Genomic DNA, 16,877 nt, shown 5'->3' on the forward strand with positions numbered 1-16,877 from the left:
TTGGGGACAGCACTGACGTGCATATCTTCTTTCATACCCCAGGTGTTCTGATGGACTCTAAACAGTGGGTTTCTCTTTGACTGTTCTTTTTTTTTTTTTTTTTTAAGTGATGTTTAAGACATACTTCGTCTTTTTAATGAATCCTTGCTAATTCTTTCACATTTCAGTTACCCTTTAAATGAGAAGGGTTGTGAGAGAAATGATCCAGAACGCATCCTATTGCTCTGTGTAGGCTAGTGAAAATTAATAGATTTAATAGGTGTACTTGAGCCTTGAATCTGACCTGAGTTTCTAGCTCTCCCATTGTAGATGGATCGCTAATGATCTGGCCTGGCTACTTTTACTTAAAATAAATATTTAATTCTGCTTGATCCTTCTTTGAATTGGGTGAACTGGTTGTGTTAAAGTCATAATTATTTGACTTAATAGAGAGCATTGAGAAAGCATAACGAGTTGACATTAAAAAGAAAAGGCGGACTTGTGGCACCTTAGAGACTAACAAATTTAAATTTGAGACTAAAATAAATTTGTTAGTCTCTGAGGTGCCACATGTCCTCCTTTTCTTTTTGCGGATACAGACTAACACGGCTGCTACTCTGAAACCAAGTTGACATTGTGTTGTGAATAGGACCCTCGAAAGACTTAAATGAAAGACCACTCAGACACTAGTACAGGGTGGCCCAAAGTGCAGCCTGAAGGCCAAGTTCAGCCATATTTACCCCTATTGGTGATAAAAGGGTGATAAACTGCAGGCTTAATTGCTCCTGAACTTCAGTAACGAGAAACTGCTCTGCATCTATCAAGGGATATATAAGAACAAGCAAATGTGTTCACTTATTTTGAAAAATTCTGTACCTCTTTATGCAAATGACTTATGACGCTAACAAGAAGCCAATGTAACCCTCAGTGTCATAAAGCTTGGATGCTCTTGCACTAATGAGTTAGTTTCAAGATTGGTTCAGCAGCTTACCATAGATGCTGTTTTGCAGACATGTCTAGCATAAGCATGAAAAATAGCTACGCCAGCAAAGATGCTCCAAGATTATAACTTTGCTATAGGTGTTTTTTAGCACAGATACATAGAGACGCTGTAAAAAAGAATAAAATATTCCTGCTGTCATCTTCTGTCAAAACGTGTAAAATTATTTTAGTTATATGGGAAAAAAAGTTTGTTTTAAACCTGTGGGTAGTTTGAAAATTAAAGTGATGTACTTGGTAGGATACAATTGGGCCTTTAATGCTAAAGGATTTCACTGGACATCTTCCATTTTAAGAGTGCAGATAAGTAATTTTTGAACCCCACAATATGATTGCTTTTGCAATGAGTTTGGGATGATTATTAAGAAGAAAAATGTCCCAATAAATGCATAATGATGGCGTAAACATAAACAATCTTACTAACTTTTCTGCTTTCACTCAAACACACGATTTCTGAACCAGACTATTTTGCAATAGAATTTCAATTCTCAGTGCTAATCTGCAAACCTGATAATTTTCATTAAAATATTAGCAGTCTTATTTCACATCTCAGCAAAGGTTGAATAGCAAAATGTTATGATGAGGTTTCATTACTAATACTTCATTACAATTATAACTAGATTAGTGGCATACATGACAAAAGCACATTCTGTGAGGCAGTATTCTTGAATATTTTATGTTGTTCCTTTACGTGCTATAGGCACTATCCCACACCCATTGAAGTTAGTGAGAACCTTTTCATTTATCTCAATGGGCACTGAATTGGGCTCCATCCAGTCCAGTAAACCACAATGGCTTGCTAATTGATGCAGATTAAGATGCCTCTATTGTATTTTAAAGATTGAACAGCAATATTGGCATACAAGATTCCTAAGCAATCCTTGGATATATGGTGGTATTCACTTCGGGTACTGATAAAATATGATACAGCAGCTTCTACGAGCACTTCTGTTATTGTTTAGGGTTTTGTTCTTTGTTGATTTCTAATTTCACTCTAAAAACTGGCTTTGGATGAAGAAAACTTGGCATGCAAAATGATCCTAAGAATCAATATTTGGCTTAAAACAATTTGACACTTCTTAAAGTATAAAAATATAATATAAAAACATAATATTGTTATTCCACACACCATTGTGCTATGCTATAAGTCAAAAACAGTTTTGAATGTTAAAAAGGGCATTAATCCGTGTTTTAGGCTAATATATGGGGGAATATTGTTAAAAGCTGAAATATTAAAGTTGGAAAAGTTACATATGTGAAATGGCAAATTACCGGTATTTTAATAAGGATTTTTAATATGCAGGCCTTTCTAACACATGGTGTAGAGGGCCAACACAAAGCATTTGAACCATGAACCATTTCAATTTCACCAAAGCTTCGTGCCTAGGTCTTTTTTTGGCCCTCTGCCAAGGAATGAATTTTAAGTGACGAAGAATAACTGAGGATGATTATTCAAGAGCAGATATATTTAAAAATCTGTTTGGAAGGATTTAGCTGTAAAGTATGCAGTTTTTCTTAAAAGTACTGGGCTAGTGTATCAACAAGTGAGAGAACCACTATTAATAGCTGGGGACAAGATGCAGCATACCATCTTAAACTGATCTTGCCAGATCTCATAAATTAAACAACATTGATCCTAGTTTTTGCTAGGGTGGGAGACCTAAAGAATGCACACAGTAGATTCCGCTTAATAGCAATCCTGATATTAGCAACTTCTGGTTAATAGCAACATATTGCCAGGAAGCAGTCCTATCTCATTAACATCAGTTTGGATATGTGCAGAGTACCCCCTGCAGGCAGGTTTGTGAGGCTGGAAAGGAAGTACTGGGACTTGCCTTTTCTGGTTGCAGCCCTGCAAAAATACAGCACATCCTAGCCCTTCCTTCTGGAGCTTCAGCCTCTCAAACTTGCCTTCATACGGGAGGTATGGAGCTGTGGGCTGAGCAGTAGCAGGAAGAGGGGCTGCAGCCTGTATGCTGGAGCTGTGGTACTTCCCCATGTGCTCTCCAGGCTGTGCCATACCAGGGGATCCCACACAGGGAAGGAAGCTCAGGGAGAGATACTGTGCAGCTCCATGGGTCCCAGCACTCCTGCTCTTTATGGAAAGCCCTGGCATCCAGGCTGCCTCCCCCACAGAACTTCCTTAGCTGCTACCTTCTGCTTATCAGCAACTGATGGGTAACAGCAACTCTTTGCTGGCAACCGAAGGATTGCTAATAAGAGGAATCTGTTGTACATAGACAGTGTTGGTGATTTCAGTAGCTGGTGCTCTAATCTCTTAAATCAGTGTTGAAACCACTGCCCCAGTGCTGAGGGATGTTATTCTGCTGGGGCTGCTACGTTTCAGATGAGGAATAGTGTTTATATACTGATCCCTTTATGGTCACTAAAGATTCCAAGGCTGTTTGGTATCCTAGCCAAATTCAAAAGCTATAAAGTTTTCAGTTTACAGACTGCTGAGAGATCTATTAGATAAATGTTATTGTTTTAATATCATGCAAAAAGCACCTTGAAACCAGACTTTATGGCACGCAAAGCGGCCGATAAAATTGAAAGATTGACTGAGGCATGTTGCAAACAAGCCTCCTGTAAAATTTCATGTACAAAATCATACAACATCTTTTACTTAGATCAATCAAACTGATTGATATATTTGCTGCTACTGTTAAGTTAAAGTGTAATTATACGCTGAATAGTGCCTCTTTAAAAATGATGTAGGGTTACATATTTGTGACTCAACAGCTATCATATCAAATTCCTTCAGCAGACCTGTTAAAGAAGCATTTTTTTTTCTAACTTCTAGCCCTGCAAACTCATCCAGGGTTTTGAACGTCAATCTGGATTATTTCTTACCCATCATCACCAGTAATAAAAAAGGATTGTGCGATTAGAACTTAGTTAACAAGTTGTTGGGATCTGATCCAAAACCCTTTGAAGTCTCCCATTGGTTTAACTGAACTTTGGATCAAGCCCTTGATGAGCAAGCGTAGAGTTCAGCTTACTCTTATTGTATTGGCCTGCAGTAATACTTAGGAGTAAAAAGAAGAAAATGTAAGTTTTGTCAGTAAGTAGATTTGCTTCCTGTGTGTATATTCAGGGTCACATCTGTTTGAGCAAGAAGATGCCATTTGTAATTATACTTTCTGATCACAACCTTGTTTTAAATAAAATGCAGCCAACTCAATTGAGACCAAATATCAAACAGTTTGCTATTGAATAGAGAACTTGAATGCTGAGTTTTAGCCTGTTTAGTATGAAAACAGATAAGTGATAAGCCCTTAAAACCGGGGCTCATAGTGGAAATGCCATGTGACCCTTAACTATAGAGAAAATAAGAACAGAATAATCTTAAATATTGGTAACTATCCAAAATTTAAGGTTTCTTCTACGTGTCTAATTTAAATGGCTCCTCAAAAAGAATGTATTGTTTAAATGACACTGTAATTTCCTATAAGAGATAAATCCCCAATAATGTGTTACTACCATATCTCATTATCAGTAAATTCTTGGTCTAGGTCATCCAGTGATTTCTCTGCATTTTAAGGTATTTTCTGTTGTTCTTAAGATATGATAGCCTATGGATATTGTAAACAATAATGACTTTGTTTACTAAGACACCCATATCCTATAGCAAGTCATTACGTTTGTAAAGAAAATTGTAAACATCCAAACAGACTCTTCCAGAAATTTAGCTGCATAAAAAAGCCACTTAATTAAATTTATTTATTTATATATAATTTATTAGTAAATACTAATTTAAATGTAAACTCCATCAGTTAATTACCTGTTTTTAATAGTTTAATGTGATCCTTGTCTAGTTGTGAAAACATCTAAATAAAGTAACCCTTTATGTATTAGAACAACATAACTGTTCTAGGTACACGCTGTTGACTTTCAATCATACAGGTTCAGATCCTCATGTTACTATCTTTTTTTGAGTTGGCATTTTGAGGAGTTTGAACACCAAACCGTAGATTACCACTGTCTTTTTTTTGTTGTTGTTTAGAAGCTAAAATAATCTAGGATGAGCGCCTCTGTTTAGATCAGGGGTGGGCAAACTATGGCCTGCAGGCCACATCCGGCCCACCAGCCAATTTTATCCGGCCCTCAAGCTCCTGCTGGGGAGCAGGATTGGGGCTTGCTGCACTCCAGCCAGGGAGTGGGGTCGGGAGGCACTCTGCGCAGCTCCCAGAAGCAGTGGCATGTCCCCCCCTCTGGCTCCTATGTGCAGGAGCAGACAGGGGGCTCCGCATGCTGCCACCACCCCAAGCGAGGCACCCGCAGCTCCCATTGGCTGGGAACTGCGGCCAATGGGAGCTGCAGGTGCGGCACCTGCAGATGGGGCAGTACACAGAGCTGCTTGGCCGCTCCTCTGTGTTGGAGCTGGAGGAAGGACATGCCGCTGCTTCTGGGAGCTGCTTGAGGTAAGTGCCGCCTGCAGCCTGCACCCTGATCCCCTCCCGGGCCCCAACCTTCTGCCCCAGTCCAGAGCCCCCTCCTGCATCCTGAACTTCTCATTTCTGGAGCCCACAGCCCCAGACAGAGCCATCACCCCCTCCTGCACCCCAACCCCAATTTCATGAGCATTCATGGCTCACCATACAATTTCCAAACCCAGATGTGTCCCTCAGGCCAAAAAGTTTCCCCACCCCTGGCTTAGTTTGTTTCTGACCCTTCCAATGACAGTCATTTTAGCACCTCACTGAGAAAGGAGAGCAAGCAGTTTCCTTCTCACTGGACCCAGGAAAGAGGATCTCCTAGAAACAAAATGCCATTTTTCTGATACTGTGGAGAATAAGGATCAGGTCTTGCTCACATATGAGTCAATGGGAGTTTTGCCATTGATATCAATTTGAGCAGGCTTGGGCTTTGCATGGATTACCCCTGTAGTGTGGTTAGTCTTTCCTGCCATCAGAAACAGAAGCTGTTTCACTCCTCCTTCCCCCATATAGCAGCATGGTGTTACTTACTACTACGTGCAAGATCAGGGTTTTGTTTGTGACATTTTATTCTTCCTTTAGTGTCCAGTGTTTTAGAAGTAAAGACTGACAGGGCTAAAATTTGGGATTTGCTACTTGAAACAGTACAGTTTTAGTATCAATCTCTATTTCTGTTACGTGTACAGTTGTGTGTGTGTTTACCCATCCCTTGGTGGGGAGGGAGGGCACTAACCATTTAAGTAATATGTGTATAATTATTGAGGTTTATCCATTAAAATCTATGATATTTTTGTATTGCAGTTTAATGGAGGTATGCATTATATCATTAAATATTGTACGATGTTTTGATTTTGAATCAACAGTGAAAGCATCTAAAGTTTCTATGGGGATTGGACTAAATTTGGGTTCCAAAACCTACAAGCACATTGTGACGGAATAGTTACCAGAAAAATCTAGAATGAAATATTTTTAAAGCCAAGAACTTGAAGTAATAACTCTGTGGTGCCTGGTGGGTTTTTACTTTGAAGTAAATGCTTCTGGTTAATTTGGAGGCTGCAGATTGGTCTCCCAATATTGTATCCATCTGGCCATAGTTAGAAAAGTTTATACTGTTTTCCTGAGTTAGCATGCCTTAATAAACACTATAATGTTCTTACTTAACGTTGTCTTATCAAATGGCCTCAATGTCTTTAAAGCTGGCTACAGTCGTGCTGGGGGATCTGGAGGAGCGACCAGGGAAATTCCAGGATTGCTTGACAGGGGCACCGTGTGGGATAGGAACTGCATAGGCAATGTCCTGGAAGAGGCCATGAACTGCTTTGCCGAGATGCAGAGGCAGACAGAGGAGAAATTTCGCATGTGGATAGAAAAGCTAACTCGTCTTGACACAGATGAAGAAAGCAAGCAACAACTGGAGCCCAGGGAACCTAAAATGCAACTAGTTGGCCAAAGAATTCCCCCTACCACGCAGTCAGGGGCATACACGCAGATGCCTGATAGCCAAGTACTTCCTCAGCAGTCCTTTAATTCTTATGTGAGCTATCAAAATGTTGACACTACGTTAGAGTTTCCAGCGACTTTTAATAACAATTTTCCAGCTGTGTTTCCAGAGAATGGGAATATTGCAGAGCATGATTTAAATCAATCAAAAACTTAGTCTTTAAAATCTTGACATTACCTTGGATTGTGTTAAGAACAAAATTTGCTTTTCTCCATGCAAGTATTTTTTTTCCGTGATGGGTTTTTAACATTATGCTGTAAATGTTTTATTTAAAGAAAACTTGTGTGGTTTTTTTAAAAAACAAAGCAAGCAAAACACACACATGCAAAACTCAAAACAAAAACCTCCTGTCACCACCGTTTGGCAAGATGTAAATTAGAATCCTTGTTACATACCCTTGGAATGGTAGAGCTATGTTTGTTATAGTAGAAGCAATCAGTGTATTCATCTATATGTTCCTCTTGCATGCCAAAATGTTTATATAGGGAAATATAAGTTTAAAGACTTAAGGAATCTTAGTGAACTTGACTACATAATAATAATTAATACATACTTAAATGTCTGTTCATACCTAAATTCTGCAGCTTAAACTTGTCTATATATTGACCCTCCTCCTTTTTTTGGCAGAAGTCGTAAATAAGCCTACCCTAAAGATTAGCTGTACATACTGAATGTGCTCAGTAGTTGATATTCATGTCCCATTTCGTAGTTAATTTTCTCACAAGAGCTTCTATTAATGACATTGCCATATTACATGCAACATTCATATTTAGGGGAAGCACCAATTTTGTATGTATGCTTGCATATATATAATTATGTATACACACACACTTTTGTGTGTGCGCGTGACATATGCACACAAATAAAACATTGATGCTTTCTTGTGTGTGTGTGTATATATATATGGTCAGGCTATGTCTTTCATGCTGAAATAAAAAGAGCAGTGTCAGTTCTGAGATAAGCAAACTTTGTAGGTAGATTTGAGTCTTGGGCCAAGAACTTAAAACCGAATGTCTGACATTCAGATTGGTAAACACTGTGGTGGACTTAATGCACTGTTTGCTTGTGGGTCTTAAAGCAAGAGCATTTTCTGAGCCACCTCTCTGACTGCCATTGAAATGATTACCTGTGATTGGGAATGCCATAGCATTAGTTTTGTTTAAATAATATAAGAACTGTCTACTGTGTGGGTTTTGTTTTAGTTGTTATACTGATAATTAGTTATTCTGAGTAATCAGGCTTGAAACTTTGATGCTTAAATTAGGATTAAGCTATATATTATAGAAATAACTAATTCTCACCATTGCCAGAATACATGTGGTTTTCTGTTGCCTTTACAGTTGGGCCTTCATGAGAGAATAATTTCCCCTTAGTTACCAAAAGTATACATTTATATAGTTTGTTTATCCCTTGTATTGGTGAGATGTTTCTAATGCAAATAAAGTCAAAACTGTAATAATGGGAATTAAAAGTCTCTACCTAGATGTCTTTTGAGTAAAGAAAATGGAAGAGGTCTTTTGGGGCTCTTAGAATTTCAGTTTTTAAACCACGGTGATTTTATGAATTTTTATTTAGATCATTTCAGTAAAGCTTTTTCTTCCAATTAGAAGTACCATTGTGTATCCTACAGGCCTGATACAAAGCCTGATGAAGTCACTGGGAATCTATCAATTTACGTAGCCTTCTGATCAGGCCCTCCATTAATAATTAATATTTTTTACTTGTTTTAAAAATAAAAGTAACCATGGTATGTTTAATATTTTTCCTATCCCAGCCAATTTAACAAACTTGTCCTCATCTATTTAAAAGTTAAGATCTTTCAGGGAAAACTGATCGCTGATTTTAAAAAAATCTTTTTAGTATTCATAGATTTTAATATATAATATATACATTTAGAATTCTAATATGAGCAGCATATTTAAAGCATGACAACTCTACAGTTTTCCCCATGCATGCAAAAGCTGCTTCCAGCAGTGACTGGTTACTTTTATATATAACAGGGTCACTTATTCAGTATGTTAAGCATGCTCTGAAACATTACTATTTTTAAAAAAATGGAGCAATTAGGCATCTGAAAACAAATTGCCTTAAGAATTGAGCAGAATTTGTTCATCTGTTATACAGACTTTTATATACTGATTAGAAATCTCTTGTAACTGGATAATAACTTTGCAATGGTTGTAGTCAATTAAATTTCTCTCTAACTTCTGTGCCTTGTGTAGGTCATAGGAACCTTGAAAAAAAATCTTCGCATTGAAGCTGGATGGGATTTTTTTTATTGAAACTGACCTTTGAAATTTAAGTGTTAATAAACAGCACTCCTAGCTTTGCAACAACAAAAATATACTTTCTGCTTCATAAAACCTTTTCACCACCAATACATTACTTGATTTTTATCTTGTAAATTACTGTGAATGTTAACAAATCAGAAAATAGTGGTGAACATACATGTTTTGATGCATATGGGGATGATGTTTTTTAAGATGGTGCCCTTTTTAGGATAGATTAGTTCAAAGGCAGCCAGTTGATTGTTAGGAAAATGTTTCAGATTAGAGACGTAGAATTTAACAGTATTTCCATATATGAACTACACAATATTGAAAATATATGAATGTGTAAATGGTTTTAGTTTGGTCAGTTGCTCCATCTGCCTCCAGAACATATGGAGTCAGATCTTCTACTGGCACAAGTCAGTATCACTTCTTTGAAGTCAAATCCAATGTCACTTTATACAAGCTGAGGATCTGGCCCATTAGCTTGTGTTCTGGTTTCAAGAATTGAATTCCTCCTGGGGGGGAAATCTCCACTTGCATTGGTTTGGTATAAATATGATATTTGAGACAACGAATGGTCTGTTTTTATGCTCCTGGAAAATATGCAATATTTTGGTTGTACACTTAAACAAAAGTATCTATCTTGCTGCTTTATATTATGTATTTGAATTGTTTATGCCAGCCCTTGACATCTTTTTAACTGAATGGAGTTCTGGACTTCGGTTGCATTTCTGAAAAACTGAAAGTGTTTGTATTTTATGGTGGTATATTCATACAGCTACAGTTAAGGTTGTCACGGTTTCTGCTATAAGCTCCTATTTTCAAAGATTTTGGCTTGAAATTAATATTTCCAGGGAATTAAGATTTGCTCTGAGCTGAAATTTTAGTATATAAGGTCTGGCCCCCACCTTGATGTCCTGCTAGTAAAATAGTCTGGCCTTTTTTATTTTAAGAGTACGAGCCTTGTCTTTAAAAATGAAATTTAATTAACTGTTGTGTTTAATGAATACATTTGTGGGAGAGTCCAATGGGAATTCTACACACTCTATATACTCGTTCATTAGCCCATTCATTTATAAGCCTACCCCACCAAGATGGATTGGTAAAAATAGCAAAAACTGTATGACCCTTTCATAAACTGACCCTATATTTCAGGGGTTGGCAAACTTTGGCTCCCGGCCTGTCAGGGCAAGCCGCTGGCAGGTCGGGATGTTTTGTTTACCTGGAGTGTCTGCCGGCATGGAGCCCCTCAGCTCCCTGTGGCCGCAGTTCACAGGATGCTGAGGGGCTCCATGTCTGCAGCTGCTCCAGGTAAACAAAATGACAGTGTATTAGATATTCAATTCAATGATTCCATAGAGTTTAAAATCATCATATTTTGGTGTAGACCCATTTATGAGTCGATCCCCGCTCTTTGATGTGTCATTTTTTTTTACCAAAAATATTCGGCTTATGAACGAGTATATACGGTATGTTGGGGGAACAGCATATTGGAGTCTAGATTACCTTTGATTGGCCTGTGGTTTTTGCTTCAGAATGGAGTAAAGAAACACTCTAGTTTCTTAAGAAAATATTACTTGCAGTCTTTCAGACTCCTGTGAAAGAATAAATATGTTAGGACAGATTGTCAACTTGTGTAAACTGGTATAGCTCCACTGAAGTCCGTGCCTATTCAAAACCACATGAAGAATTGGCCATTAAATTTTATATGCTCGTTTATGCAGAATCTTTAATTTAAAAGACACCTAAAATACTGCAGACTTTTATGCATGTGAATAATGAAAGTACACGCCTAACTGGAAATTCAGGAACTAGGAATTGGTGCATCTGTGCACTTGAAATACATTTACTTCATTTATGGTTTTTGTAACAAAGTGCAAATGAAACTTAAGTCTTTGTACACTCTCTTAATTTAAGTGCCACTGAGAACGTGTGTCAAGCTGATAAATCAGGAAATTCAAAATTCAGATACCGGAATTGGTCTTTGTGTAGAACTCCTTTGAAATCTGTGGGGATTTGGAGTTCAGTTGATTGCAGGCTCAAGTTTTCCTGTAGGTCCTTATGGAGGCTTGGAGCCACTTCTCTCCCCCAGAAATGGGGTAAGTTAAGAAGGATGTGTTGGTTGTAATTATGCATTTCCTGTCTCTTACTTGTTTGTTACACAAGTTTTTTATTTAAATAAAGAGTTTCTGTTTTACTTAGCATACAAATGATAGTTTGACACTGGTTTAGTGTTTTATAAATTATACATTATTGTTCACATTAGAGCCCTATTTTAAAAGGTTTATAACTTTAAAATATTTTAGATTTTTTAAAAATAGTACACAGCAAAACGAAGTGTAGTAAACTCTAACATAACCCTGAAGTCCAGAGTTATAAAACATAATAGTTGTCTCTAGGACTGAAGGAAAAGTATTTTTAAAGCAAGTTAGCCTAATGTTCAATCTCCATAATTTAGCTCTAAACATTTTACTCTGGGCTGAAATTTGTCATATGTCAGCTTCACCTGAGGGCAATTTTTTAAACATCTGGTTAAAAAGTTAATTTTAATACACTTGATAACTTTAGTGCTATTAGTTCCTATTCTTATCTCTCCAAAATATCATTTGATTTCAGAAGTCACATTTGACAAAGGATTAATTTGGCTGAGACACTAAAATCTGACATGTGGCCTTGGTTGCTGCAAATTTACAAAAACTAAATTTAAACACAAAACTAATTAAATTGCTATGCATTTTTAACATGCATCCTTTAGCCCCAGTCCTGCAGGTCTGATCTGTGTGAACAGACTCTTACCCCCATGTAGAGTCCCAGGAGGCATCTTGATATACTGATCATAGGCACATTTAAGAAATGGTTGATGTGCCCAATGATACTACTGAGATATCTCTTGTGATTTCATGTGATGCATTGACTTCTGATACTTTTGCGTGGCTCTGATTGAAGTTAGTAGAAGTCCATGCATCCATCCAAGGCCTGAATCTGCCTCTTTGTTCATAAAGTACCAGTAAACATTCTTAAACATACATTTACATGAGCTGAATGCCTTCGGAAGAGTTCTTCTAGTATTTTAACTAACAGGTATTTTATTAGAGAGATGTCATCAACTTGAAAACTAGTCATTTAAAAAGAGACACTGATAGTTTCAGATATTGCACCTGGCCAGAGTCCTTCTGTGAGTTTTGTGGTTTTTCTATAACATATTTCTATTTATTTTAATAAAAAAATTCTCTCACGTGTTGCCTTGTGACTACACAAACGGAAAACTGACTGGCTATTGGGACTATACAAGTGAAAGCATGAAACTGTGAATCTGACAGCACTTTTTGTGTAGTCAAAGTAAAGAAATCGATGTCTGGTCTACACTAGAAAATTAGGTTGATCAGATGCATCGCTCAGGGATGTGAAAAATCCATATCCCTGAGAGTTAAGCCGACGTAAGTCTCTTTGTAGACTGCGCTAGGTTGATGGAAGAATTCTTACATCAGCCTAGCTACCACCTCTTGTAGAAGTGGATTAGTTACAGTAACAGGAGAACCCCTCCCATTGGTGTAGGTATTGTCTACACTGAAGTGCTATGCTGTAGCATTTCAAGTATAGACAAGCCCTGAGAAAATAGAGGAAAAATAATATTTTGCCCAATACCTTTTACTTAAACTGATCCTCAATGTGACTTGTAATAATGGTAGGTAAAAAAATGATTGTCAGAAATATCATTTTTTGTCTATTATTATTTAATGTCTATGAAAGGAATATTTTGGTTATTTTTCAGAGCTGCTAAAGCTAAGGATGGATTATCAATCTGAATCTAACATTTTCTGGGATTATTTGTGGCAGTTGTTACAACCTTAAATGTATTTAAATGATTTTGTTGTTGAAGATATATATTGTCTTTTCCTGTATCACGTACTGTATGTCTTTACTGGCCATTTTAACACAGAGTGTAATCCTGGTTTCATGGAAGTCAGTGGAAAAAAGTTGATTTCCATGGAACCAGTATTCAAACCTTATTTTTAATTATGATGGAGCTAATCCTGTAGTTCTTACTCAAGGATAACTCCCATTGTCCTTAATGGGGCATTTGCATGAATAAGGTCTGCAGGTCAGGCCCGGTAAGTGGATGCTTGATTAGATTCAGCATAACACAGGGCTGCAACATGACACTACAGTTACAAGAAATCATTAAAATGAGAGTGCTGTGTGATATGTACTGTATAAGATAAATATTCAGGCTGATTGATAACGGTGGACAGTACCTAGCAAAAAGTGAAGTCACAAACCCAGTTCAGTGTGTGTGGGTGTTTGGTTTTTTGTTTTTTTTTTACAAATTTTATTAATCCCATGTAGTATTAGCTTGGGAAAATGAGGGCACATGGAAAATAGTTTAGTTGGCTGAAAGGGACTCAAAAGGTCAGGTGGAAGTTTACAGACTGGCCAACTAGAGTGCCGGACATTCAGTTTTTGTAATGTTTAGCTCACAATTCAATAATAGTAGAAACAGAACATACCATCAGAAGATAAACATGCACTGTAAAACAATATGCACCACTTCCTAGAATCTTCAGGACATAGCCATGTTCCATGTGCCTTTATTCAGAGCACAACTAAGTGACTTTATCGCTTGTGTATTATCCAAAAAACAAAGCTATTTTCCATCTAGCCATCAAATAGCCTGAAAGTATGAATGTTGATCTACAAAGCTTTAACATCTGTGCATAGTATCTTAAAATGAGCTTGAATCTAATCTCAGAACAGATACTCATCTTCTTTTCTTCTGATTTTATTGCCATGGTGTAAATTAAATTAAGTATCTTGTTGAATGAAGGAAAAATATGAAAAACACTAATCTCAATAGTAATTTTTGTTCACTTTATGATTTTAGGGAGAATGTAGTTTCACTATTGTTTTTATTGTATACACAGTGTGTATCTTTTGCCTAACACTGTAAATTTTGAAATGTAACTACTGTAACCTAGAATGAATGAATATAAATAGTAATAAAATGTTTCTTGTTACTAAATTCTAGACAATGGGCAAGATTTTTTTCTTCTCATTTGGGAATCATTTTAGAGTTCAGCTAGTCTGGTTCAATGCCACTTGAACCATGCATGTGTTATGAAACTGTTGCTCTTACTCATGTCTTGAATAATATCAAGCTTGTATTGTGTTTTTTAAATAAAAAAAGTATCCAGTCCAAACTCCTTTTAAAAAAAAAAAAAAATCCTTCTATGGAGTCAGAGGCATTAGTAGTATATATTGCCTAAAATAAATTTTGCAAGTCATGTAGGACCATATTCTTAAGCATAACCTATGTTATGTGTTCTTTGGCCTATGTTATACAGGATGATTCTAATGACCTTTTGGTCTTAAAAACTATAAATCTATGAAATGCTACTTTTTAAAATTTGGTGTAACTCCACTGATGTAAACTAAGTTACCTTGGATTTATACCAGATATAAATGAGGCCAGAATCTGACCTTTTATTCTTGTGGGTTTTTTCTTTTAAATTTTTTAATATTCTCCTCACGTGATAGATCCAAAAAATTAAACTTCTCTGTTGTGGGGTAATGCAGTTCAAATACTACAAAGCATTATTAATACCCATAAATAAGATCCAAAAGTATTGCTGTATTGCAAGAATAAAGGAAGCTTTATCTTTATTGGTTTGCCATTAACAGAGTGCCTCTCCCAGTTCTTTGTCACCCTTTTTAATTTTTGTTTCAAGAAAATACTCTGAAGCTAATTATTTTAACCATTAGTAATTTACTGTTCAGAACTGTCCCAGCATCCTGATTGGAGCACTGGGCTAGAACTCAGGAAACTTCCTATTTCCAGCTTGGCTGCTGGTTGACTTTGGGCAAGTCACGGCTGTGTGCCTCAGTTCTCCAATCTATAAGATGGAGATAATGATGCTTACATCCTTTGTAAAGCGATTTGAGATCTTCTGATGAAAAGCACTTTGAGAGATTGTTTGTAATACCTGTTTTATATATGAAAATGTAGTGGCTAAATTTTCCCTATCGCGTTAGTTAGAGTTGTTTGCTTCCTGTCCTAAACTCCACTGAATGCATCCGATGAAGTGAGCTGAAGCTCACGAAAGCTTATGCTCAAATAAATTTGTTATTCTCTAAGGTGCCACAAGTCCTCCTTTTCTTTTTGCAGTATTATAGTGTATCAATAAACAGCTGTTGGGTTTCATCACAAAGAGGCTGAATTTTATATACAACAATCATCATACACCTGGCTAAATCTGGCCCAAAGTGTTTTGGGATCCAGCAGGGAGAGAGGCACCGTGATTAGTAAACACGTAAGTAGTTAGTAAACATGAGTGAGAGAGTGAACTAACTATATTGCAAACTTAAAAATATAAAAAATTGACAATTGAAGCCTGAGTCTGATTTTACACTGGTTGAAATTCCATTGACACCGGTGGAGACCATTCTGATTTACATCAGTGTAGGTGAGAACGGAATCAGACCTTTGATGTTTTTATGCCAAGATGGCCTCTGTCTTTCAAAGGAAAAAATTGGTCTATGTTTTTTGCAGTTTTCAGAGTAGCAGCTGTGTTAGTCTGTATTCGCAAAAAGAAAAGGAGGACTTGTGGCACCTTAAAGACTAACAAATTTATTTGAGCTCAAATAAATTTGTTAATCTGTAAGGTGCCACAAGTACTCCTTTTCATTTTTTGCAGTATTAATGTTAAATGTCAACAGCTGTATTTTGCTGCTGATGTATGTTAACTTTCAGACTTGTCTTTTCCCATGTGTTTATTGCATTAATCATGGATTTAAGCTTTCCACCAATGAAGCTTTTTAAGCATTTCTCCTAAATCAAGTCTCAATAGGTCTGACTTTTAAAAAGAGAAAAAAATTGTTTAGCTTTTGTCAGCTGACTAAAAAACTTCCTGTTTTCTCTCATGTGGAATATCATTTTTGATTTTGCCGGAGTCTGCTTTAATAACTCTGCCTTTTGAATTCCTTTTACTCAATCCACTTCTTCAAAAGAGTAGCCTAATTCTTATGAAAAAACTGAAAAAAGTAAGAGTGTTTGAATTTTCTTTTTCATCCTTTTCATAAGGATATTTGTAATGAAAACAATTTTTCTTCAGTAAAGTTCATTCTTATTCCCTACCTAGAGTCAGTGATTCTGATCTTTCTGGTGCTATGTGTTAGTTTTGCATTGCACCACCAGTGTAAACTGGCCCTAAAGCTGGCATAACTGGCTTGTAAGGAAGAGGTGGGGGGAATCCACCAATGGTGTGGAGCCAGCATGTGAATCTATGTTGGTCCCAAGATATTAAGAGAGACAAAGTGGGTGAGGTAATACCTTTTATTGGACCAATTTCTGTTGGTGAAAGAGAAGGTTTCAAGTTACACAGCGTTCTTCTTTGGTCATTGAAATCAGTGGGAGTTAGGAGCTTAAATACCTTTTGAGGACCTGGGCCTCAGCCTTCAAAATAAAGTGTGAGGGGGATTTAAATAGTGCATAGGTCTTTTGTCCCTTTGCAGAGGGTGCACTAATGTCACCCTTTGTGCTTATCAGCTGCACTGCAGGATCTAGCACATAACTTTTTCTTTATCCAGATTGTGATGGCAGATGCCAAGAGAATTCTTTTTATCCGTTCGAAAGAAGTACTGACAGTAGCACCGTTAGCTTCCCCATGCTGCCCTGTTCCTTGCCATGTG

The 16,877-nt window shown here is 37.0% G+C and overlaps 1 protein-coding gene across 2 annotated transcripts in view; it reads left to right on the plus strand.

The window, feature by feature from the left end:
* C5H18orf25 (chromosome 5 C18orf25 homolog) overlaps positions 1–16,877 on the plus strand; it is a 74,568-nt gene that overhangs the window by 23,754 nt on the left and 33,937 nt on the right. The window contains exon 4 of one of the 2 annotated variants that reach the window (XM_043546880.1): positions 6,614–14,211. The exons of the other annotated variant lie outside the window; for it this stretch is intronic. Within the exon in view, the coding sequence (XP_043402815.1) occupies positions 6,614–7,074 (461 nt within the window). The 3' untranslated portion in view covers positions 7,075–14,211. Of the gene's footprint in view, positions 1–6,613; positions 14,212–16,877 lie in introns of those variants that run through there. 2 annotated transcript variants of the gene reach the window in all.

The sequence above is a fragment of the Chelonia mydas genome, chromosome 5 (genome assembly GCF_015237465.2).
Source record: "Chelonia mydas isolate rCheMyd1 chromosome 5, rCheMyd1.pri.v2, whole genome shotgun sequence".
Classification (NCBI taxonomy): Eukaryota; Metazoa; Chordata; order Testudines; family Cheloniidae; genus Chelonia; species Chelonia mydas.